This window comes from Centrocercus urophasianus, unplaced genomic scaffold (assembly GCF_019232065.1).
Source record: "Centrocercus urophasianus isolate 14NV4802_14NV808 unplaced genomic scaffold, USGS_Curo_1.0 seq_32, whole genome shotgun sequence".
NCBI lineage: Eukaryota > Metazoa > Chordata > Aves > Galliformes > Phasianidae > Centrocercus > Centrocercus urophasianus.
In genome coordinates this window covers 8,675,845-8,701,350 of record NW_024884889.1, presented here as the reverse complement: position 1 = coordinate 8,701,350, position 25,506 = coordinate 8,675,845, and the positions used below count along the sequence as shown (strand labels likewise).

The window sequence follows — 25,506 nt, the reverse complement described above, 5'->3', positions numbered from 1 at the left end:
GGTATGAGGGGTGCTTTGTTTGTTTCGTTTTGTTTTGTTTTGACTGGGCACATGGTCAAGGTCACAGAATCTTAGAATGGCTTGGATTGGAAGGGACCTTGAAGATAATCTTGTTCCAGCACTCTTCTGTAGGCAGGGCTGCCATCCACTGGATCACGTTGCCCAGGGTCCCATCCAACCTGGCCTTGACCACGTCTAGAGATGGGGCAACCACAACTTCTCTGGGCAGTCTGTTCCACCACCTCACCATCCTGAGTGAAAAACTTCCCCCTAGCATCTAATGTAATTTTCCTCTTAGTTTAAAACCATTCTCCCTTATCCTGTCACTACCAGGCCATGAGAGCAGTCGATCTCCTGGTTTTAAGCTCTTTTTAAGTACTGGAAGGCCGTGATGAAGTCTCCCTGGAGCCTTTTCTTCTCCAGGCTGAACTAGCTCAGCTCCCCCAACTTTTCTTCATAGAAGAGATGCTCCAGCTCACTAATCATCCTCATGGCCCTCCGCTGGACCTGTTCCAGCAGCTCCACATCCTTCCTGTACTGGGTGCCCCGTACCTGGGTGCAATATTGCAGATGGGGCCTTGTGAAGGTGGAGTAGAGAGGGACAACGGAAAGGGCTGGAAAAATGAAGACAACAAAGAAATTGAAGGTAAGAGAAAATCAACCTTTGAGCTCGCTCTTTGAATAAGTCATTCTTCAAATCATTATTTTAGTGAAGTCTCACTGTTTGAGTTGATACTCTGTCTTAGATTCCTGTTGGGAAATTATTTTTTAATGGTTTAGTTGTGATAAACACAGGTCAAGTCATATTTTTACATAAAGGATGAATAATGCTTGAGGTATCTTTCCCTAAGATAGTTAGCACATGGTTGCTCAAAATTTGACTTTCATGATTATCATTTGAGTTTGTCAAGGAAGGCTGTGACTAGCTACATTTACACATACACAAAGTCATTTATCTCCCTTATTTGTGTGTTAGTAGTGGAAAAACTACTGGCCGCATCCACTTGACTCCTGTCCATTAGATGTTTATAAGCATTGGCAAGATTCCCTCTCAGTGTTCCCCAGGCTGAACACTGCCAGGCCCCCTTAGGATCTCCCCTTGTAAGGGAGATTCTCCGTGGCCCTAGTAATCTTTGTGGCCCACTGCTGGAATCTCTCTAGAAGTTCCCTGCCTTTCTTGTGCTGGGGAGCCCAGAACTGGACACAGTACTCCAGATGTGGCCCCACCAGGGCAGTGTAGAGGGGGAGGATCACCTCCTTTCACTTGCTGGCTATATTCTTCTTAGTGCTCTCCAGGATACCATTGGTTTTCCTGGCCACAGGGGCACACTGCTGGCTCATGGCCCATCTGCTGTCCACCAGGACACCCAGATCCTTTTCCGCAGAGATTCTTTCTATCAGGTCAGCCTCTAAGCTGCACTGATGCATGCAGTTATTTCCCCCCAGATGCGGAACTCTGTACTTGGCCCCCATCAGCTTCTTCTCCACACAACTCTCCAACCTGTCCAGGTCTCACTGAGGTCTTTAATTTCTTGTCAGCTGTTCTTTGCTTTTCTTTTTTTTTTTATTTTTAAACTGTAGATGTGCATCTTCTTCTGATTTGACAGTTACATATTAAACCTACAAGCTGTTATAGAAGTACTTCTATTTGACTTGTTTGTGAGCTTTTTCTGATTCGTGGTGTGGTAGAGAGCACCTTTGATCATGTAACGAATTAGCCGTGTTTGAGACACACTTTCTGTCAGTTTCTGATCCTTTGGGGAACAAAACATACTGAACTCTGATGACTGCTTTCAATGGAGAGGTTCTATCCAGGTGAAAAGCAAGCGAGAGAGACTGTGCTAATGGGGAGGATATGGTATCCATACAGAAAAGTTCTGAAGTAAGTACTATAGAAGTGCTAATTCTGGGAAATACATATAGGCTAAAATGTTTGAGTTAACCTCTATGAGTAACAAGCCAGACTGAGATTGATTCCATGCTGTTTCACAGGAAGCTAGGGAATCCATGTGCCACTGCTGAAACTCGTTAAGTTTGTCCTTTAAATATGCATCATCCTTGTTACGTGGCTTTTATCATTATCAGTGAGCTTTTATCAGGCCATGTTCTCCAGAGGGAAATACGTTTAAACAGTACTCAGTGTAGGTGTTTTGTCTCGCGTGGGTATAATGCAGAATTTCCATTTGTTTCTTGTAGAAAAGACTAAGTAAACTTATACAACAGAGTTGACATTGAATATGCAGCTGAAAGAGCTGATTGCAGCTTTCTGTAGTAGGGGTCATGAATTCAAGTGAGAGAAAACACACCTGTGCTTTAGTGGTGGCTTGCCACCTAGGATGAGCCATATGTTTATATAAATGTTATGGAGCAGAGTAGGTGGCATGCTGCAGCTGAGATCTAGGCATGTCCTTTGCTTCACCACTTTGCAAGCCATGTGCTATGAAGTATTGTATTTTGTTGCATTATGTGCTGATCAGATGTATTTTTAGAACCAGTTCAAAACCGTGACACTATAGGCATTAGAATGTTGCTTGCCCAGAAGCTGATTACTTTGAGCAAGCAGTATGAGATACCAGGTGCTCCAAACGATGTTGTAACCATAGGTAGCATTTCCATGAAGTATATTGTGTGGCCTGCAGAGATAATATTTTTAATCGTTATCATTTGGAGTAACATAAATATTGTTTCTTAATTTAAATATGGGAAAAATGCCCAAACATGCAAACCCACCCAACAATGTTTTCCAAAATTTGAAATAGCTACTGAATTTCAGGTAGGGGAAACTCTCGAATGTTCCTCTTTTCAGTACTAGGGTAGTCTTAGCTGTTCAACCTCAGGAGCTGATGGAGCTGCCGATTTATAGATGTGGAATTTGTGGTGCTCATCAATGAAAAGATACTGCTTGTCTCTATCATTCAAAAATGTTTCTGCGGGAAGATGAATGTCCAGCCTACAAATAAAAACACAGACCCAGAAATCTTACATTGTTTGTCCAAAGTAACACAGAATATGGGTAGAGTTGAGATATGTTAATTTTTTTATTTTAATTGCAGTAGCTCAGTCCCATGTTAGAGCTCTCAAGCCTGGTTATTTGAAGTTGGGCTACTGCCTCTGCAGTGCACAGCAGCCACTCCAGCTGGCTTGTGCTGGGAATTTAAACAGCCTCTTGAAAGAACAACAGATCAGTCTACACAATGTATGGTATGATTTACTGTAGTTTGCCAGTGCCTTCAGTTCACCTCATGAAACAGATAGCCAAATCATGACCCTTGTTTGAAGTGCCTTTGAAAATAATGAGAAGGCAGGTAACGTTTCTTTGAGGAATATCACCTTTAGGATTGTTTCAGTCAATTAGAACTTGAAATGAAAAACCAAACAAGATGCTGTGCAAGATGCCAACATGGGTAAACAGAATGTCTTTTATTGGTTTTACTGTGAGAACAGATGTAACCTGTTCACATATCAGTGTGAAAAATTAAACACTTGAAGCTTAGTACTTCGATTCTTAAATTCATTTTTAGAATGCTGTCAGTGAACAAACCTGAAGTGTAAAATTGATAATAAACTTAAGCAGTCCAGTATAACCAGTTACAGTAGTACACAATTCTGTAACATTTTACTTAGATTTAAATGGAAATAAGCCTTTTGTACCTGCTGAAAATACATGGGTACTTCCACTGAGCTACACAGTTTGGATTAAGAATGCTTTTTTTTGAAGAAAGTCACTGACTTGACTACTTTGTTTTTGTTATGGAGTGGTTTTGGAGCATGAGAAACAAATTATTTTTGAATGAAACAAATCTGCGCTTGTTTCCAGAATCTGCCTGTGGGTGTTTAGTCCAGAAGATCAACCTGAAATTAGCCTGGAATAAAACCTCTGAAATGTGCACGCTTGATCTTCAGTACTAACTTTTCATTCTGGAGATCTCCACTGCTCACTAATATGCACAAGGCACAATATTAATGATCAGAGCACAGAACATGCTGTGAGTGGCTCTCCAATTTGCTGGGTCAGTCAAACTAGGTCCTTAGTCTTGCTTTCTGGTGAGCAGTGCAGATAATGTTTTTTCTAATGACTGTAATGTACTTTTACAGTGCTAAGTGTCAGCTGGTTGAAATTGCTGCATCTCTAGAAACCTACAGTTTTCTGGAAGGATAATTAGTACTAAATACTTTATTCTGATGTTTGATACAAAGGGATAGGGGATTCTCATCTCTAAGATGTAAATGTGCCTGCAAAAGACATTGTCTTGACTAAAGCTGTGCCTGGAAATGGTATTGGTCTCTCATCGCTATTGGCAAGGGAAATTATAAAGCTTTATTTGCTGTTTCTAAATATGATAGTATTTACTAAGTAGTGTTGGTAAATATTTTAATGATTGTTTATCTCAGTCAAATTATGATAAAATTTTAAAGCAAACAGATTCATTCTGGTAAAAACAAACGAACAACAACAACAACTCAGGCTCTGAAAATGAGTTTCTGATCCTATGTACTTGGCAGACAGTTTTGTGACATACCTGTCTGCTGTGTTCAGCTGTTTGTGTAGCCTGTTTTTGGGCACAGCACGGAGACAACAGTTGGAATGGGGTGGTGGGATCTTCTTACTAAGCCCAACCTTACTACCTCAGAGGCATTCATTCTACAGGCAGATTGGCCAGAAGAGACAGGCCAAAGCTAGTGTACCTCCTTTGTAATTGTAAAATCTGGCTTTGACAGATGAGGAGAAGGCTGAGGTAGTGAATGAGCTCTTTGCCTCGGTCTTCATTGGGAGCCAGGATTCTAATATTTCTCACATCCCTGAGCTCTGCATCCCTAAATGTCTAGGTGGAGACTGGAGGAGTAAATCCCACCCCACTTTAAGGGCAGAGCAAGTCCAAGACTGAATGCATACAAGTCTGTGGGACTGGATGGCGTGCATTCCAGGGTTATGAAGGAGCTGGCTGAGGTGGTTGCTGATCCATCATATTTGAAAAGTCTTGGCTATCTGGTGAGATTCTATGTGACTGGAAAAAGGGTCACGTCATTCCTATTTTATAAGAAAGGGAGGAAGGAGATCTACAGGCCAGTGAGTCTCACCTGTGTACCCGAGAAGATCATGGAACAGATCGTCCTGGATGACATGCTTGATCACATGAGGAATGAGCGTGTGATCTGAGACAGCCAGCACGGCTTCACCAGGGGAAGGTCATGCCTAACCAGTCTGGTGGCCTTCTGTGATGGAGTGACGGCATTGGTGGACAAGGGAAAGGTGACTAATGTCATTTACCTGGACTTGAGCAAGGCCTTTGACGTGGTCCCCCACCACATCCTTATCTCCAAATTAGAGGGATGTGGATTTGGTGGGTGGACCACCTGATGGATAAGGAACTGGTTGAAAGGCCGCAGACAGAGGGTGGTCATCAATGGTTCTGTGTCCAGGAAGGTAACGAGTGGTGTCCCCCAGGGGTCTGTCTTGGGACTGGTGCTCTTTAACATCTTTATCAATGACATCAACATTTTATTTGCAATGGTGAATGAGATGCTCAAATCAAATGCAGAAAGATTGACTGATATTCTGATATTGACACAGAACCTGATAGAGAACCCAAAGGCCCAGAAACTGTGAACCTCAGATGATATCATAGTGCTAAGTGGGAAAATGTTTTCAGATGGGATTTATTCATGGCTTAGGTTTTCTCTGTTAATTATTTTATTTCAAGGTGTAGTGTTTTTGTGTGTCAGTTTGATCGCTGAGATAGCTTCCTCAGAGCTATCCTGGCTGGAACTGCAGCAAGTGATTGCAAGGTACAGGGGGTTTCGGTTGGTTCCTTTACCAGGGGAGCCCCAAGCTAACAGAGTGGCTCAGCAGCTCTCATGAAAGCATGGTGCACTACCAGGGCTACGGATCTGCATCCACACCCCTTGCCTTAGAGAAAGCTTCTGGGAGGGCAGCCACATGTCACTGCCCACCAGCACAGTGAGGAGAAGGCAGCATGTGTGCAGTACCCACAGCAGTGGTGGTAACTTGTGCAGCAAGCCACAGAAGTGCTGTCCCTCCTCGCCTGGGAGACCGGCTTACCTATTGGCAGTCTCTGAGACCACAGATTTACCATGGTCTCCACCAGGCAACAAGCTTACCCCACCAGCCTCTGCTGGTGTTTTGTGAGTGAGCCCAGGGTAGGGGTAAGCCTTGTGTTCATCCTTTTTTTGTTATCATAGTCTGCTTTGTCAAACTCTCTTGTTTATTTCATAATTATAACATCTTAATATTCATTGATTATACATGACCCAAACGGAGGCCCTGCTTGAGAATGTGGCTGTTCGGATCTCCAGCTGCAGGGAGTGTCTGAGCCTGCTGCTGCAAGAGGAGGGCAGCAAGAACTCCACCTGTGTGAGGTGTGAGCAGGTAGAAGATCTGTTCAGCATGGGTGTCATCTACCTGGACTTCTGCAAAGCCTTTGACATGGTCCCTCATCACATCTTTCTCTCTAAATTGGAGAGATATGGATTTGAAGGATGGACTGTTGGATTGATGAGGATTTGGTTGACTAGTTGCAGCCAAAGGTGTCAGGGTGGAGGCCAGTCACAAGTGGTGTCCCTCAGGGGTCGGTCTTGGGACCGGTGCTCTTCAGCATCTTCATCAATGACAGATGATGGCATCGAGTGCAGCCTCAGCAAGTTTGCAGATGGCCCCAAGCTGAGCGGTGCAGTCGATGCATTGGAGGGAAGGGAAGCATCCAGAGGGACCTGGGCAGGATGGAGAAGTGGCCATGTGAACCTGATGAGGTTCAACGAGGCCAAGTGCAGGGTGCTGCATTGGGTCGGGGCAACCCCAGGTATTGATACAGACTGGGGGAAGATTTGCTTGAGAGCAGCCCTGCGCAGAAGGACTTGGGGTCCTGGTGGACGAGAAGCTGGCCATGAGGCAGCAGTGTGCGCCTGCAGCCCGGAAGGCCAGCTGTGTTGTGGGCTGCATGCAAAAGGGGCGGCCAGCAGGAGAGGGAGGTGATCGTCCCCCTCTGCTCGGCTCTTGTGAGGCCCCATCTGCAGCGCTGCGTCCAGGCCTGGGGCCCCCAGCACAGGAAGGACGTGGAGCTCTGGGAGCGGGGCCAGAGGAGGCACTGAGATGAGCAGAGGGCTGGAGCAGCTCTGTGTGAGGAAAGGCTGAGGGAACTGGGCTTGTTCAGCTTGGAAAAGAGAAGGCTCTGAGGGAGACCTCCCTTCAAGGTTTTCCATTTCTTGAAGGATGCATATAAACAAGAGGGGGAACAGCTGTTTACAAGGGTGGATAGTGGTAGGACAAGGGAGAATGGTTTTAAACTGAGACAGGGGAGGTTTAGGCTTGATATTAGGAAAAAGTTTTTCTGCACAGAGGGTGGTGAGGCACTGGCACAGGTTGCCCAAGGAGGCTGTGGATGCCCCATCCCTGCAGGCATTCAAGGCCAGGCTGGATGTGGCTCTGGGCAGCCTGGGCTGCTGGTTGGTGATCCTGCACATAGCAGGGGGTTGGAACTAGGTGATGCTTGAGGTCCTTTTCACCCCAGGTAGTTCTGTGGTTCTATGGTTCTTTGTACGTTGTTTGTAGTATGACCTAGATGCTCAAGTTAAGTAATAGAGAGTAGATGGTATAGAACTTCACCTGAGCTCATTAGCCCTGCTCCTGTGTAATCTGAGCACAGGAAGAAGATATCCAGAACTGTAATTTCAGTCATAGTGAGGCAAGTACTGTAGTATTTTGCACTTAGAAGGATCATTGTTTTACTAGTGCAACTATGCTACATCACATATTTGTTAGTTTTGTTAAACAAGGATTTTTTTTTTTCCAGTGCTGAACTAATGTTTCTGAAATAGCAGCTGAAATGCATCAAATTGTTAAGGATTAGAGGAACAAACTAATAAAGTGCAAGGAATTGGACTTTCCTTCCTATGCTTGCACAGGGTTCTTATTTTACTTTATTGTCCTGATGCTCTCTGTGCTGTTTTAGTTTTTGAATAACCTCTTTATTGAAAGAATTGTATAATCAGAGCAACAAGGTGTTCGCTAAGGTTTCTAATTAGCAGGATTTTACTGTATTTCTGATTTGTATTACTAATGATGTTTATTGAATGGTATTTGAAGACTTCAGAAATATGTAATGCTTCTGTTACTTCTACACTCCTTGGAAAAATAGGGCATGCAGATAGGAACGTGTGTCATGTGAGTACTAGATCATTTGTAAGTCCACATAAAGCCTAGCAATTAGTTTAACAGCTAATTGTCCTAGTGAATGTCATCAGTAAGTCATCACTGGAATTAGAGTTCATGTCTTGAACTGCAGCCTAGTAAGACAGGAAAGAAAAGAAAAGCACTTGTGATGTAGCGTGCCCTTTGCTGTGGGATAGATGCTTTAGGTTGGAACTGTGCAGGCTGGAAGTTGTTCTTCCAAGTGGAAGAGGGTTGTGGGTTTGGCTGTAAGGGAGTAACAGTTGTTAGGGTAGGGAATCAAGGCCTCGTGTCGGGCTTATTATCACATTAACCGTTAGCTTGTGGAAGATATTCTCTGCAGAGGTATCTTTATGCCAACAGTTCCAGCTAGAAGATTTATTTTAAAAGTGAATTCAGCCATCTGGAGAGTGTGAGCCTTGGGATAGGCAGGGCAGAGTTGCAGCAAAGTTGCTTGTTGTCTGCTGACTGTGTGGGTCTGAGGGGCTGCAAGCTGCAGTGGTTTGCACTATGAGAGGGCTCCCAGTTTCATCAGTTCAGAGAGAGATGTAAGCAGTCTAGGAGTGAATTTCAGCCCTTTTCCTCATATTGGAGGTATTCCAGGTCACAAATGACTGGCTGGAATATAGCAGATTGTTCCTTTACAACTGTAGTATGAAGTATTTTGAGAACAACAGGTCGCTTATTTCCTGCTGTACTTTCTCTGCCTTTGGAAATCCTCTTATTTATTCCTTATAGCAGTTTTCTTAAGACTTATCTTCATTTTATTTTCTTTTATTTTCCAAGACAGTTTCAGTATCTTCTTTCATTAGACCTGACTTCTCTATAGCTTGCAGCGTGGCTCTGAAAAGCCAGTGGTTTCCTCTTAGATTTGATTATGTGCACCTGCATCCAGAGGTGGTATTTGTTGAACACTTACAGTGACAAATTTTATGTTACTGCAAGATTGTAATTGTTCAGGAAGGTACAAACAAGTGACAAAGGCAGATTTATAAGATGGCTTTAAACCTGAAGGAAACAAATACATGAAAGTTAAATTTCACTAAGTAGAAATAGAACTTTTTTTTATTTGAGGGAGTTTGGGGAGACTTTGATGCAGGGTAGGGAAGCTTCTGGAAGAATGTTTTGGTTTTTGCAGGCGAGGTAAAATTACATTTGGTATTAAAAAGACTTGCCAGGTCACCAGATTCTGAGCTTAGGAAGAATTGTACTTGCAGCTGGTAGTATAGAATTACAGTATGTTGTTATAGTATAGAATGGCTTGAGTTGTAAGGGACATTAAAGATCATGTGGTTCCAAACCTGCTGTGGTCAGGGTTGCCACCCACTGGATCAGGCTGCCCAGAGCCCCATGTAGCCTGACCTTGAAATAGGGATCTAGACAAGTACACTAGCATCCTACTATGTCAGGCTGAGGAAAGCTGGGATTCTTCAGTCTGGAGAAGGCTCTGGGGGACTTAATACCAACTTGCAAGTACCTGAAGGGGCCTACAGGAAAGCTGGGGAGGGACTTTTTAGAATGGCAGGTAGCAACAGGACAAGGGGAAATGGCTTTAAATTGGATGAGAGAAGATTTAGGCTAGGTATTGGGAAGAAATTCTTTCCCCTGGGGGTGGTGAGATGCTGGAACAAGTTGCCCAGTGAGGGTGTGGATGCCCCCTCCCTGGATGCATTCAAGACCAGGCTGTGAGCAACCTGGCCTATAGCAGGGGATCTTAAAGGGTCCTTCTAACACAAATCATCCTATGATTCTGTGATCCAAAGAGATCTGTAAGGATTCACTGGATACAGGCATGTTCTTCACGAAAAGACTTGCATTGCATTTTAATTTTATTACGGAGTTCTTACTTTATTCATAAAAGCATAATTGTTTTATCATGGTTCTTTCAGTGGTGTTTGCAGTGATTTCTTTTTCATCATGGTAATTGGCCTAGCAATGAAAAAGATTTTAAAATGCTTACAGTACACAGCCAAGCAATATGTAATTGAATGCAACTGTCATTGAAACAGACTGTTTTTCTGACCTGTTGTTTCTATCAGAGCACGATGTTTATTTACCACCTTCATTACCAACGCATTAGCATATAAAGAAGCTGTGCCATACCATCATGTACTTTCCTAACAGATGGCCCCTAACTTCTTGGAGGCTTTTTTGTACTTGCCAAAAATATCCTATATTGGCACGAAATTTCTTTTCTCAGCGTGAAGTATGATTGACTGGTTGAAATAAATTAATTTGCCTCTCTTCCAGTCTCTGAGCTGCTTTTGCGCTGCAGCAGTCCAGGTTTTGAATCTAATATTTCACAATGATCAAAGTCTCTGTTGCTGAAAATGGTGTGGAAAGTTCCAGTCAGTCACATGATATCTGAACAGTTAAATTCATAGCAAAAAAACCTGAAGACCACATTTCTGCTGGAGAGGTGGCTCCACCATAGTGGGCCTCTACTGATATTGCAGTCATGGGATATAAATTTTGCTCTCTTCTCTCACAGAGGCTGTGACAATTTCTCCTGTTGTCTGTGTCCTTTCCTTACTTTGTTTAGTAATTGCCAGAGTGTTGCTCAAAGTCGGAAATTCAGTGTAGCAGCATGAGGTATGAATGAGGAGCACATCACCAAGTTACTAAAGGATTATTTCACTCCTTATTTTTGCGTGCGTTCTCAATATTTGTTATTCATCTGTCCAAGTGAGTCTGGTTGTTGTTGTTTCATTTGTTTGTAAGCACTGTGTGTGTGTGTATGCACATGCAACCTACAAAGAGGTTGGATGCCCAGTTTGGATTAGTATTGAATTGCTATAATTCCACGCATGCAGATTTTCATAAATGCTTAGAAAGTCCACCTTAATTAATTGGTGCTAGGGTTAAGAATAGCAAAAAGAGATGTAAAGATTTTTCTGTTCCTTTGTCTTCCAGAAATGCAGCTTATTTTCAGTTCTTATTACCACTGATGTTTTAATTGGCATTGATTTGCTTCCCAGTTTTGCTAAAAGATACCTGGGGACTTTAAAATACCAGACTTTATTTGTTGTTGTTATTCTGTGTTTTACTGAGTCCTAGCATGAAGCTTTGGCCTTTTGTCTTACCTTCCTGAGAAGAAATTTTTCCCTCACATCCATAACATGATAGTATAAACCAAATGAGTAAAACCGACCACAGAGACAATGCAGAAAACCAATACAAAAGAATTCTGTAGTCTGTGAAAGTGCATGCAATACCCTGTCTGCTATGCTGCATTTTTCTCAGTAGCTTTGGAAGCATTCCATGCTTTTTTTATTCTCATAATGATTTTCTGATGCGGTTTCAATCTTGTGTGAATTCTTTTGGCAGCTGTGGTGCTTGCTTGTTTATTATTTTTGCTACTATTGCACAGTATATTGTTTGTGGTTCCTTTCTGCTTTCTGTTTGTTCTTAATGTTCCCTTTCAGAGGCTGAAATCAACAACTGGGCATTTGATTTCTGTGTCTTGTTCCTGGCTGCTTCTGACACACCTGTCAGCTTTACAGACCAGGAGGAATTGCTTTGTCTTGGGTCCCTTTGCAGGGGCTGTGTCTGATGTTTCTTCACCCTGATGCTGTAGTTTCTTATGTAGAAAAGAATGATTGGACATGGTTAAATAATATGTGCTAAAGGCTTATTTCCCTATGTCAGTATTGAAGCCATTCCGTTAGCACTGTAGCAAAACAATTTATGACAACAAAATAACATGTGGAGCGATGGTAATGCCAACAGCATTTAAAATGCAAGCTTTGGAGGATGAAATAGCTTCTTAGTAATTAAAAGTTGTCACCGTTGGACAGAAACCGAGTATCAAAACTCTCATATTTACAAATAACAGCAATCCTTATGGCAGTTAAAAGAAGCTTAAGTCATACCTTTTACTTTATTGTATCCTCATGCAGGTACTAAGACACATTTGTTTTAATCATCATATAGTCATAGAATGGCTTCAGTTGGAAGGGCCATAAAGATGTCCAGTTCAAAGCCACCCCTGTGGGCAGGTTTGCCAGCCCTAGGTCAGGCTGCCCAGGATCCCATTCAGTCTGGCCTTGAAAATCTTTATAGACTTTAATAGACAAAAGAGGATAATGTAATGGAGAAAGGATTAAATAAAATAAGCTATGAGTACATTACAGTAAAAAGCAGAAACAGGTATAGTATCAATGGAAGGGTAAATAACTGAGCAGGTGGTTTCTGTGTTCCTTTAACACCACATCTATTTCTCAGTGCAGACATAAGCTTAATTTTTTTTTTTTTGTGTTTGTGTGTGTGTTGAATGAATCAAGGCCTTAGTGTTTGGGAAAAAAAGATTAGGACCCATCTTCAGTGTTCAGGAAAGCAATAACAAAATTGATCTTTGCCTCTTAGTTAAATGGAAAAGAATAATTCAAATGCAGTATGTAGAGATCTTAGCAATTCCAAGAAGGTTTTGTTGTAACTGTTTCTCAGATACCTTTAATTATTTCCCCTGTTCCTTGCTGTCCCCCTTTGTTTACCAGTCTAAGCAAAGCTGTCTAGAAAAGTGATGAGAAAAGGAGTGTATTTTATTCTTGTCCCCTTGCTGCTCTGTAGGCCACTGACCACTTCTGGGAAGTACATAGACCTAAAGAGGAATGCTTTGTATGGAAGAGCTTGAAAGAAATAAATCTTGGCAGTTGTTTCTGATGTCTTTAATATGGCTTTCATGTTTCAGTGACTTCAGAGTCCTTATCACCATGATTATTTTTTACTCTAATAATCATGAACAGCATGTGATTACTTATCATAAAAACTAACATATTCCAACAGTAACAACATGGCTGTAGACTTGGTGGTCTAATGTATGAATCCTGCCAGAAAGATCTACACTTTCTGCTTTATAACCCCTGGATCACCATTGCGTACTTAAAAATACTCCTTCTTTCCCCTCCTGCCCTCAGAGAATAAGAGTCCCAAAACAGTTGCAAGCATTTATCTTGTGACATTCCAAATAATAACCGTAGCAAGTTTTTATTATGTTGCACAGGTGCCCTCATGCTGACCTTTAATAGCAATTTCACACGTGCAAGCATAGAACTGAGGAATTTCAGTTCAACCATAACACTGATCACTGCTCATAAACTTTTGAAGTTTATCCTGTTTTTTATAGTAAATCTTAATATCTGCTAGAGTGCATAATGTGCTTACTTTTAACATTTGCCTAAGTTTTGCTCTATCATTTGGGTTTTCCTGTTTGAATTGAATGATTTTATATCTTTGTGGCGGGTTTCTTAATAGTTTGAGAAACACGCAGTGTTTATGCTTTTATATTGATAGTTGTGGGGATGGAGTGTTTGTGCTTTTAAACTGGTGTAAGCAGATAGAGATGCTGTCACTTCATTTCCTCAGCCAAAGGATGTGCTTTCTGCTCATCCCTGGCTTGGTGTGGGGGAGATTGAGAGGATGGCACTCAGCTTTCTCAGATGATGTGTACAATTATGGACAGATGATTTTCTGAATGTAAGGATTGTGGGTTGTAAACTCCTGGGTCTTTTCTGAAGAGAGTGGGCTAGTTGCATGCGTCCCCCTGAATGGGTGCAGAGCTCCTGCGTTTTTCAAGCACCGTCCAGTGGTATTAGAGGTAATTCAAACAGGAAAGCTGTTTAGAAAATTCACAGCCCTTTTCAGAAGGTTTTTTTTCAACTTGATCAATGTTATACCTTGAATGGACTTGAGATAATAGGTCCCTCCAATGGTAACGCCTCCTATTTATTACCGTAGAAACTACAGCAGGTACAAAGAGCACAATAATAATTAATTTATTAATTATTAATCATTTAATAACTTAAGAAACCAGATGAGCTTTAACAAAAGTAAGGGTGGAGTCATGCACCTGGGAAGGAATAACTGCAAGTGTCAGTACAGCTTGGGGGGTGATCTGCTGGAGAGGAGCTTTGCAGAGCAGGACTCGGGTCCTGGTGGACAGCAGGTTGGCTTTGAGACAGCAATGTGCCCTGGTTGGACAATGGGATCCTGGGGTGCATTAAAAGGAATGTAGCCAGCAGGGCAAGGGAAGTGATTCTCCTCCTCTGGTCTGCTCTGGTCAGGCCTCACCTGGAGTGCTGCATTCAGTTCTGGGCTCCCCGGTATAAAAAGAAGGCAAAGATCTCCTGGAAAGAGTCCAGTGGAGGGTCACAAAGATGGTAAAGGGCTTGGAGCACCTCTTTTATGAGGTAAGGCTGAGTGAACTGGATCTGTTCAGCCTTGAGAAAAGATGACTCAGAGGTGAACTTATTAAAGCTTATAAATATCTTGAGTGTACACAGCTAACCTGTTTTCAGCAGCCTGTGGGGACAGGACAAGGGGAAATGGCTCTAAACTTGAGCATAGGAAGTTCTGTACCAATATGTGAAGGAACTTCTTCACAGTGAGGCTGACAGAGCGCTGGAACAGCCTGCCCAGGAAGGTTGTGGATTCTCCTTCTCTGTAGATATTCAAGACCAGCCTGGATGCCTACCTGTGCAGCCTGCTGTAGGGGGCTGCTTTGCAGGGGGGTCAAACTCAATGATCTCTGGAGGTTCCTTCCTACCCCGATGATTCTGTGATACCATTTGACCAAGCGAATTCTCAGCCACAAAGCATTACTTTTCAACATACCACAGTTAGCTATGCATTTTTGCCAGCCATGAAACTAGAGCCTGCAGGCTGTGCTTGTAAGCCTGCACCAGAGGAGGTGACCCACTGCTTCTACTGCTGAATCATATCAGACAGCAGCTCACTGTGCTGACGTCCACTGTTTGGTTTCCATTGATATTCAGCAAGCATCAGTGTGACCACGTGCAAATCTTTTCTGCACAGAGGAATCAGTGGCACACTTTGGCTTCGTACACACTTGCATGTCAGCCACCATTCTGTCAGACCGCCTCTCTGCTGCCATCTGTCACATGGCAACAAGATGTAATGGAATATTGGAGGGAAGGTTCAGCCTCCACTGACATGCCACCGACATCTGTCTCTGACATTGCTGGCCAACATAATAAAATAGGGAGCATCACTTTCAGAGCAGTGCTCGTAAATATTGTGTTTATTATAGATGAAGTCTTGTACTCTTGTCCTGGTAGACTGAGCAGCATCCTTTTATACAGGGGCATTAGTCATTGGTTGTTTCTTAGTCATTTCTATCCTCTCACCTGAGGTGAAATTCTGACCTTTGTAAAGTTAGCAGGGGATGTGTTGAAGTTGTTGGACTCAGAATTTCACCCAGGCTGTTTAGATACTTTTAACTGAAGCATAGAAATAGTTACAGTTTGAGATCTGTTCACGAGGTCTCTGGACAATTCTGTCACTCATGATACAAATTTTGGGTGGTCCAGATAGAGACAGGAGTTGGACTCAATGATCCTTATGGATCTCTTCCCCTCAAGTTATTCTGTGATTCTGTGATAGACAGGAAAAGCCATGCAAAGTAAATAGAAATTAATAATAACATGAATAAAGGGGCTTTTTTTTTTATTTTAATAAGGATGTGATAACTTTGAAAGAGAAAATAACAAATGTGAGAAAGTTCAAAAATAAGTCAATTTATTTCTGCCCTCATATGTGAATTGTATTCAAGGATTGGTGCTGTTTAGTGGTCTAAACAGCCAGGAGAAGTTAGACTCAGCTATGTAGTGATTTACAGCTATCAGCAGGTCAGGTGTAGCAGGGTTTGCAGTGAGGCTGGCTAGGTGCTTTGTCTAAAAGGATTTGCCTCTTGTTCAAGGTGACAGTGTGCAAACCGAAGAATGCGTAGGTGATAGCTCAGAATTAATCAGGGAGGAATTTTTCCTCAATCTATCTTGTTTTTAAAACCTAGGCACTAATATAACTTGCAGTATCAAAGAACAGGATGACCCAGAAGAGCTAGCTCTTCTCTCCAGGCTGCATTTATCAGCAGTGTTCATCAGCTGGCTTGAATTGTCTCAAGTGATAAAAATTGAATAATCAGCAGGTGATTTACATCTGAGGTTATTCTTTCTGCAGCATGACTGCAAGTGTCATCCAGGAAGACCAGCTTTTGCTGAATCTGAAAGCACAGAGAATTAAAATAATGCCTGAAACTCGAGTTTAAAACAAATCAACTTATTTTCTGCAGCTAAGAGATTTGCTTCTAGTTCTGGCTTTGAACGTTTTTATTTCTTTCTTTTTTAATTTGGGGAAATATAAAGAATTACACAAAAAGCTCAAGGAGTCTTGATCTCAGAACCAATTTATTTTTGACGTGACAAAAAAGTTATCTGCTTCCTTTGGTGGTATGTGTGATCATGATGACTCATGTTATAAATTCCAGCTGCCATCGATGTTTATATAGGTGCATTTAATTTCTAAATAACTTGGACTGCAAGCCACACCTTTGATGTTTGTTGTTGTTTTTACTGAAAGCTTTGTTTTACTGATTAATAATGCTAGCACGTAATTACCTCCATAGCATAGCATTACTGTTCTCTCCCATTGTGAAATTAGACAACTTCATTATTTCTAAGATATATACACACAATAGGATTCTCAGTGCATTTCTGGAAAAAAAAGAATTCCCACCTAACTGTTTTTCTGTCTCTCTCCTAGTCTGCTCCCAGTTTTCAAGAGGAGTCTTTGCTATTTTTGGATTCTATGATAAGAAGTCTGTAAACACCATAACATCGTTTTGTGGGACTCTTCACGTCTCCTTCATAACTCCGAGCTTCCCAACAGATGGAACACATCCATTTGTCATTCAGATGAGACCTGACCTCAAGGGAGCTCTCCTTAGTTTGATTGAATACTATCAGTGGACCAAGTTTGCATATTTATATGACAGCGACAGAGGTGAGATCCAGTTTTTATCTATATGCTGTTTGCTAGTAGTCTCTTGCTGAAAAGCTGAATTTGCCTTAGAAAACGAGGAGAGGAATACAGCAAAAACATTTGAATTTACAAATGGTTTCTTAGGACGTGAAAATAGTTTAAATGAGAATGAAATTATAGTGGGCATTAGCAGAATTTCAAGCATGTTCTGATAAGTTATGAGATTATTTGCTTGCTGTGAAACAGTTCCTATGAGTTTTTGTCTTTTTAAATAATCATCTAAGGATTAAAAAAAATAAACTTAAAAGGGCTAAGATACTTTTTCATGTAATGATGCTCGTTATCCACACTCAGCTTTTGAGCCATTTAAAATTAGAGTCAAACACAAACATCAGTAAGCTCATTCTTTCACCAAATGGCTGTTTTCCATGCTGCAACTAGAGCTGATTGCTGGAGTTTACCCTTATGAACTGTGAGCTTTAGAGGTAGCTGTCCTGTTATTGGAGGCCTGAAGATGCCACCCACTCCGAGTTGTGCTTCAGCTATATTTCAGTAGAGTTAAGGAATGTCTGCTAGCACAGGTTTACTCCACATAACACATGAAATCAGTAGCTGAGCAGAAGACGAACAAGAGCCTTGGATGCAGTCCATTCTCCCTTGGAAGCCACCATTGACAGTACTTGAGTTCTTCCCTGCTGTTTATTTTTTTTTTTTTTATTGATGAACCCAAATCCACTGCTTGTAGGCAACTTTTTCAGGACTACAGCCTGCACAAGTGCAGTGCCCTTTTATAGGTATAAGAATTGTGGCCTAACAATTTATGAACTGTGAAAAATTACTTGCGAATGATGATGTATCATTTTTGGAGAAATAGCATCACACAGCATGTTTTGTTTTGACTGCCCTTTGTGGAATTCCCTTGTCATCATTCTGTTTTCAAGTTCTCCTAAGCCCAGTAGTCCATGACCAACTTCCTTCTATTCCCAGTTTCATATCTTCCCTTTAAGAAGGCCATCTTGTGTCTTATCTGCATGGCCATTGATCAGAGTTAAATGCACATGAAATCGTAAGGTGGACTTCTGTAAGATTGTAAGTTAGTTAATGTAATATTAAATACACCAGTTTATTGAGTGATGGAGTAATGTTAAATTCTCTGCCTTCTGATGCTTTTTTAAATGTTAAAAGTTGCTCAGATGCTGAAGGGAATACCTCAAAATAGTTCATTCTCGCTGTTTTGAGCCCTGAAGTAAGAAAAACTGAAGCTGACACGTAGCCTTCAGCAGTAATGTCATGTGGGTTGATGAACCCCAAGCTTATTTCTGTTGCAGATCCTTTTCAAATGATCACATTAGAATCTGAAACAGTCACTGCCATTTTAGAAAGGACAGATGTGAAATGCTCTGTCAATCAGCTAGCAGTGTGTGGTACATGACCTGCATGTGGTTTATATGTAGGAAATAATGAAAAACACCTGGTGGCTGCTCTGGCCAATGGCTGGGAATAATAGCATGAAACTTTTGTTTGTAGTCACCTTTTGATGATGCCTCTCTCTTATATTGGTTTGTTTTAGTTGAGGCAAGGCACCCCAGTGATAGTGAGCTCCAAGGCATGAAATTCCTGCCTTTATGCTGAGTGAAATCAGTGCTCCCACTGCCTGCTCTAAGCCTATCGTGCAGAGTCAAGCAGCATGGAGGCAGCACTTCTGATGACATCAGACCTTGAGCAGGCAGGGTTCACACTTCCTCCAAACGCTTTTGTTTAAGTGTTAATGTGATGTATACTTAAGGAATTACATATAATGTTAGATGCTTCCTCCTTCAGGAATGATGTGAAAAAGACTTACTGCTTGTGGAAGCTAATAGAAATTAGTTTAATGACTTATTCCAAAAGCAAAATTTACTGCAACTTTTACAGCTCCTCTGTGTCTGGAGGCTGACTGAATGAAGTGCAGAACAATTTCATATCTCATTCTTGTCTGTAAGAAGTTAAGCCATTCACTGTATGCATGTCCAAGCTATTTCTGGTTTAATGTGGCACTTGATGTCATATAAAGTGGCTTACACTGTATCCTCCTTGCTTTCTCTGTGATGCCAGTACTAAGCAGTGCAGTTTGGAGAGAGCAATGGCACGAACATAAGATTCTCTTTGTAACAGAGCTGCTAATTTAGTCAGTCTCTTTTCATTCCTCCCTTTCAGAACTCACAGAATTAACAGTCTGTGTCATCTTAACTGTAAGTGGTCCAGGTACATGAAGTTCCCAAATGGAAATACTCATGCAGTCACAACCACCAACTGGAGTTGTTAGAATTTTGTCCTCTGCAGATTTTTACTTCCTTTACTCTGTAGAGATCATTCCTCAAAAGCATTGCTGTAAATGATTTTTTTTTCCACTTTCTGTTGTGTTGTTGCTATCAGAGTAAACTAAACTGTTTGAGGATGACAGATCTATCACCACTAAAAAGCAACAAATCTGCTCACTGCAGAGGGTACTCCAAAAAAAAAAGAAAAGGAGTCCCTAGGAAAAGTAGAAGATCAGAAGAAAAAAATATAGAAACTCCTTATAATGGATTGTAGTACCATAAATGAATCTGTGCCTGATACTCTGCAAAGGGTATTTAGAAGGACATGTTTGAAAACCTAGAATCTACTAAATCAGATCTGAAACAATGATTCAGATTATATTTAATGTCCTGTTAATTTTTGGGATCGTTTTATTGTAACTATTTCTTTAATTTCAGGTATGTGGAAGAAGCAAAGCTGTTAAACACAGGAACAGAATGCGACTAAACGAATAATATGCACTGCAAAATTATCAGATCCTTTAGGGTCTTCACTGTTGTATTACTAATAAAGATGATTTTACATTGAAAAATGTGCAAACGAAGCAAAGCAAACAGTGCACTTCATAATGAAGAATCATAAAATTTAGATGATTTGAAGCAAAAGAACTTGACACATGTTTAAACCAAGCCCATAGGAATTAGCACACTACACAAGTATGTTCACACATGCTAGAACTTCGGGTTTTTAGGAACCTGCAAAAGCATTTGTTTCTGAAAGTTAGTTTAATTTTCCTTGCTCTTTTTTCTCCTACTTGTTATGCATTGAAATTTTCATTGCTAGCTTCATCCAAAGTATATTTTTTCAAGATATACTTTGTATATACAACTATACTTGTATATACCTCTCAGAATAAGATTTCCCTCTTATAAAACTTGCTCTTGATGTTAGGAAGTGTTATTCAGCAACTGAGTGAGCTGCACATGACTACCTCTGATATCACAGAGATGCGTAGTAAAGAAGTTGTCATTTCCTTGGAAAATGCCTTGACATTTCCTCTTGAAATTGGAACAAAAAGCTTCTACGATAATTCAGTCTTAATTCCATTTTAAGAAGTAAAACCGGTAATCTAAAAGCAAAATTGAATGTGGGTTTTGTACTCCCAGGAACAGAAAACGAAAAATCTGCAGTAGCAGAAATTGTTTTATTGTCTTGAGTGATCTCCCACAAGAATTAAAAAGGAATGCAAGTAAAGAATTGCCATTAAGAACATTTTTTGAAGTATAGAATTACTTTGAATAGTTGATAATATTTTAAGATACTCTTTACGTCTTTTAGGTCTCTTATGTTCATTATCTTTTTCTGGGAAATGAAAACATGTCTTTAACATGTCATAAATAATTTGTGTGCCCTTGGACTGTAGCTGTCTTTTATTCTAAAATACTCATTGCATGACATATAGAACTTCCTATCAGTCTTTTCTAAAGTCAGTATAGAAAGCCAGAACTATCTGACATATCACTGAAATCATGTTTTTGGAAGCCTGCCATTTTCTTCCTTTGATGACCAGTCTTATATGTATTGCTGTTCCTTATTACTGCTTTCGCTCAAGAAGCTGAATTGCTAAAACTGACTAATGTGTTTACAAACTTTGAGGCAAATTGATTCTTAGTACTTTCTTTCTACAGTTATGTTCATAACCACTGTCATTTCTCACGAGGGTTATCCTTGAAGCTTCTTTTTACATGCCTTTTCATTTCCTTGCACACAAATGTACGTCTCTATTCTCTGTTATTTAATCTTTGAAAAGGAAAAATGAGTCAAGTGAAATCTTCACTGATTTTACAGTGTTTTGTAGGCAATTGAAACTATGCAGACATCATAGCTTCCAGAAATATGCTAAAATAGCAGCAAAAATCTACAGACCGCTGCTAGGTGTTAATGCTGGGCCTACGGATCTATGTGGAAAAAAATACATGCAATCAAATTTTCTTTCATTATCAGGGATTGATTGTGGTCTGCAGAAATAATAGCTCAGTTATCCGGGTTGTGATTATAGGCAACAGAAATAATAACTTCTCGTCACTCTGAAACATGAGAATTTTGCCACAGGCCTCAGTGAGATCAGGATTTAAATAGGTTACTGCTTAAGTATTGAGAGCAGGAACAGTTAAATAGAATTTAGTAATAAAGAGCTGATCCTCTTTCTGTAATTGGATCATTTTTCTCCTGGAAGACCTCATTCTGAGTGCATAGGATTCCAGCAGTGAATCAGTGAATTGGCAAAATCCCCTTCTGAAAAAAAGTTGAAGCAAAACCAAAATATTGTCCTTATAAGGCTCTGTTCTGATCCCTTCCAGTTGTTTAAATAGAATTTTCACTCAAGAAAGTTGGACGCATATCTTCATTTCTGATTTCTAGCTACATGTGACACTTCAAACAAGTAATTGTGTAATCTTAAATAAGTAATCTCATAAATCATCTTCCAGAAGCTTGTTAGTCCTGAAGCTTTGTCAGTTATACCTTCTGCTTTCTCCTGTGCATCATTAGGGTTATCAACATTGCAAGCTGTGCTGGATTCTGCAGCTGAGAAGAAGTGGCAAGTGACTGCTATCAACGTAGGAAACATTAACAATGACAGAAAAGATGAAACATACCGTTCACTATTCCAAGATCTAGAGGTGAAAAAGGAAAGGAGAGTGATTTTGGACTGTGAGCGCGATAAAGTCAACGACATTGTTGATCAGGTTTGCTATTCCCTATTTCTCAGTTATGGCAATTATTTATATTCTGTAAAAAGCATAATGAATTTGTTTCTGTCGATCCTGTTTTTGTGGTCATTATACATCTTTTGGAAGTGACAGATTTCTGTTGAGAGCCACATACACACTGGGCAGAAAGAGAACGTGCAAATCCTGTAATTGCTCCTTCTGTTCAAAGGCAGGATAATTCTCTCTGGATCATCTGGTATGGCTTTCTATCCTGATTATTTTTAAAAAATCTCGTTAAGGCTACTTTGCAATCTGTCTAGGTATTGTACTACATTATATGTACTTCCTACACTATTGTAAATGGTGCTTTACAGATAGATATGTAAGTCTATGGGTTATTTTGCTGTGTACCTAGAAAGTGATTTCTAATCTTTTTTTTTTTTTTTTCTTCCAAAAAAACTTAGACATCTTGGAGGACTGCGTCAGCAGCTTATCTTTTTCATTCAGTTTTCCTCATAGTTCCTTGTTTTAGTTTCTTTCTTTTTTTGTCACTGTCTTAGGATGTGATAACCAAGTTAGGACACTGTCTTCCATAGTGAGGGCTTCTTGAACTTTCAGCAAAGCAGAAAGATGCCATCTCCCCACCCACCTGTATATTGTTTATCAAAACTATTTATTTACTTACTTGAATTTTCTTTGTATAGCAGCATCACAGTGCTCTGATTCAAATTCCTGTATTGCCTCCAAATCCACCTCTTCAGTCCTAGTGTCTAGGTGGGTCCAGATGGATCTTTTCAGCGTTGTTTTTTTATCTTGTTTACTGCTTTCATACATACACAGCGCAATGGAAGACTAAGAACAATTCTGTACTGATTTAAACTTGACCATGCGAGACAGTGCATCATCCTTAGGAATATATTAGCTAGGTTTAGTTGCATTTGGTTGGGTTTAGTCTGAAGCTTTTTTGGAGGGTTTGTTATTTTAGTCTTCACTGTGAAAATAATCATAGCTTGGAGAGGCTCAGGCACTGAGCATTGTGTTTGAGCATGCAAACTGAATGCATTGTATTTGTGTGTTTTTATTTTGAACTTGTACCCAGAAACTATTTCTGCAATTTTCAGGATTAATTTTAATTTGATCCTGTCCTTCAGGGCATTCGCAACCTCTCTCTGTCACCATCTGCAGTGTTTTATAATCATATTTTTTGATTCGTCATACTGATTGGAAAAAAAACCAATAAATTTCATGTCATTAATATGTGTACTGAACAGAGCAATGCTTGAAAGAAACACTGCTTACCACTTATCAGACAGTTGTTTGCTTACCTTACACTGACTTTTGTCCACGTTTCCTTAGGAGCTTATAATGATGTCACACAATGAGAGCCTTATTAGGCTGGACGTGTTGCACCCGCTGTTTCCTCAGCCTTCCTAACAGATAATATCACATTAGAGAAAGGAAAGAAATTGCTTTGACATATTTTGATTTTGACAAGAGTACACTGACTGTTTATCATCTTAATATCCTTCAAAATCTATACAATCAGATATATAATTTTAATCTCTTTTGTGATACAAAGACTAATTTTTTTCAGTTTCACCTTGTACTGCTTTTTAATGACAGGAACCATCACTTTAGTTACCGTGCATTCTTACTAGCTTTGTCTCTGTTTGTAATATACCTGTTGTTTTCTTTTGGCTTCTTATTTTGAGTGCATCTCTAGGATATTTTTCACACCCTTGTTGCACATTGACAGGTCGTACCTTAGTTGAGATTTAGACTTTCTCACTTTATCCCCGCAGACTTGTGTCACTTCTGAAGGCATATGGATGGATAAACTCTTGTTTCTGCTCATCTGATTTTCTAAGTCACTGAAGAGTGTTAAAAGTTGTGGATCAGCCACAGGGATCGTTGTAATTCCAATCATTTATTCACATCAAAATAGTTTTCTGCTTTGCTGTTAGTCTCTGCTAAGTGTCAGCTGTTTCATGGGTTTAGCCTTGAGATTCTCTTTGAAAGATACCCTACCAGCTTCTGGTGTTTGATCTGTTTTCTGGAGTCCATTATCCCTACTCTTTTGCTCCTATGACTCCATTACCTTAAGGTAAACCTCGCTTTGATGTTCTCAAGTAGTCCAAAATAAATGCTAAAATGACTATTTTTCTGTTAATTTTCTCTCCCACCTAAAATGAATAATCATCCTAAGAAAGGATTTCTGGGAGTACCTGTAAGTTTTTTTTGGCCTGTGAGTTTCTTTGACTGTGTCATTCTGATTTTCTTTTCTAACTGCTAATTAGGTACATTGGGTTCTACTTTACTAGCAGATTTATTTGTTGAAAAACCCTTCTAATTCTAGGCAAAAAACCCCAAACCAACAACCCAGAACAGCCAAAACCCACGTCTCAGCAAAAGCCTTTTCTTGAGCGTGCCTTCAGCCTTTTGTATCAGAATGCCTTTTTTTTTTCCTTATTACTTTTACTGAGAAGTGCATAGTGGGCATTCTGTTGACCAGTTTTTTTCCTGGATTTTGGAGTATCATATGCTTTCTTGATACATTAAGCTGCAAATTCTCTGCTTTCTTTTTGCTTTCCATTCCTGAACAAACCTTCTTCAGTATTTTTGTTTATCTCACTGTCTTCAGAAGCTGTGTCCCAGTAATGCTTTGTGGTCCTTGGATCACTATACAGACATACAGTGTTTTGCAAAGCTCTTCCTTCATTCTTTTTTTTTTTTCCTCCTATGCAACAGCTTCTTTGCCAGATTACAACCATTTATGTAAGAGTTGAAGCTGAAAAAGACTTTGAGTTCACTCCTGTTGTTCTCATTGTTCAAAATATGGAAGAAATCTCTAGAGACCTATTTTCTCCCATTTCCTTTCTCTGGAGAAGTGTTTTGCTTCCAAGTGCAAACTTCCCCATGAAGATGTAGTCTTAATTAGGATTATATGGGAGAAAAATCCATGATACATGCTTGCCAGTGGAGATAGCTGAGAAACCAGCAGCTGGCTTTGAGAGAGATTATAAGGAAGCTTTAGGACAACAGACAACAATTTGAGCTTCTAAAATTTCCTCATAATGTGGATTCTTTCATTTATGTTGTAATGCTTTTCGTTTTAAGTTTTTGGTTCAAGGAATGTTACAAAACTGCTACAAATGGAGCAGAACCTAAGCAAGAAGGCCTAAGTCACAGTGCTTCTTCTGGTTCAATCTACTCTGTGGTACCCATTCCTACCTCTAGGGGTTGAACCTTTAATATGAAGCATTCAAGTCCTCTTACAGATTTTGGAGCTTGATCTTCAGTATGACAAATTTCTACCAGCAGGGAGTATTTTCATGAGGTAAAATAAAAGTAAAGCACTCAACAAACTCACTATTGCATATGATAAAGTTCATAACTGACTTTTACATCGTATTATGTTTAGTGATGAAGTCTTAGTCTGCCTATCAGCTGAACGTTCTTTGTCATGGGTACTTTTTTTTCTTACAGGTTATCACAATTGGTAAACATGTTAAAGGATACCATTATATTATTGCAAATCTGGTAAGCAGTTTT

The 25,506-nt window shown here is 40.3% G+C and overlaps 1 protein-coding gene across 9 annotated transcripts in view; it reads left to right on the top strand.

Annotated features, from left to right (window-relative positions):
• Positions 1-25,506, top strand: part of GRIA2 (glutamate ionotropic receptor AMPA type subunit 2) — an 85,269-nt gene that overhangs the window by 21,440 nt on the left and 38,323 nt on the right. For 8 of the 9 annotated variants that reach the window (XM_042829749.1, XM_042829744.1, XM_042829752.1 and 5 more), the window contains exons 3-5: positions 16,745-16,984; positions 21,794-21,990; positions 25,441-25,494. In XM_042829749.1, the coding sequence (XP_042685683.1) occupies positions 16,745-16,984; positions 21,794-21,990; positions 25,441-25,494 (491 nt within the window). The remainder of the gene's footprint in view (positions 1-16,744; positions 16,985-21,793; positions 21,991-25,440; positions 25,495-25,506) is intronic. The other variant, XM_042829746.1, reaches the window with a different exon arrangement.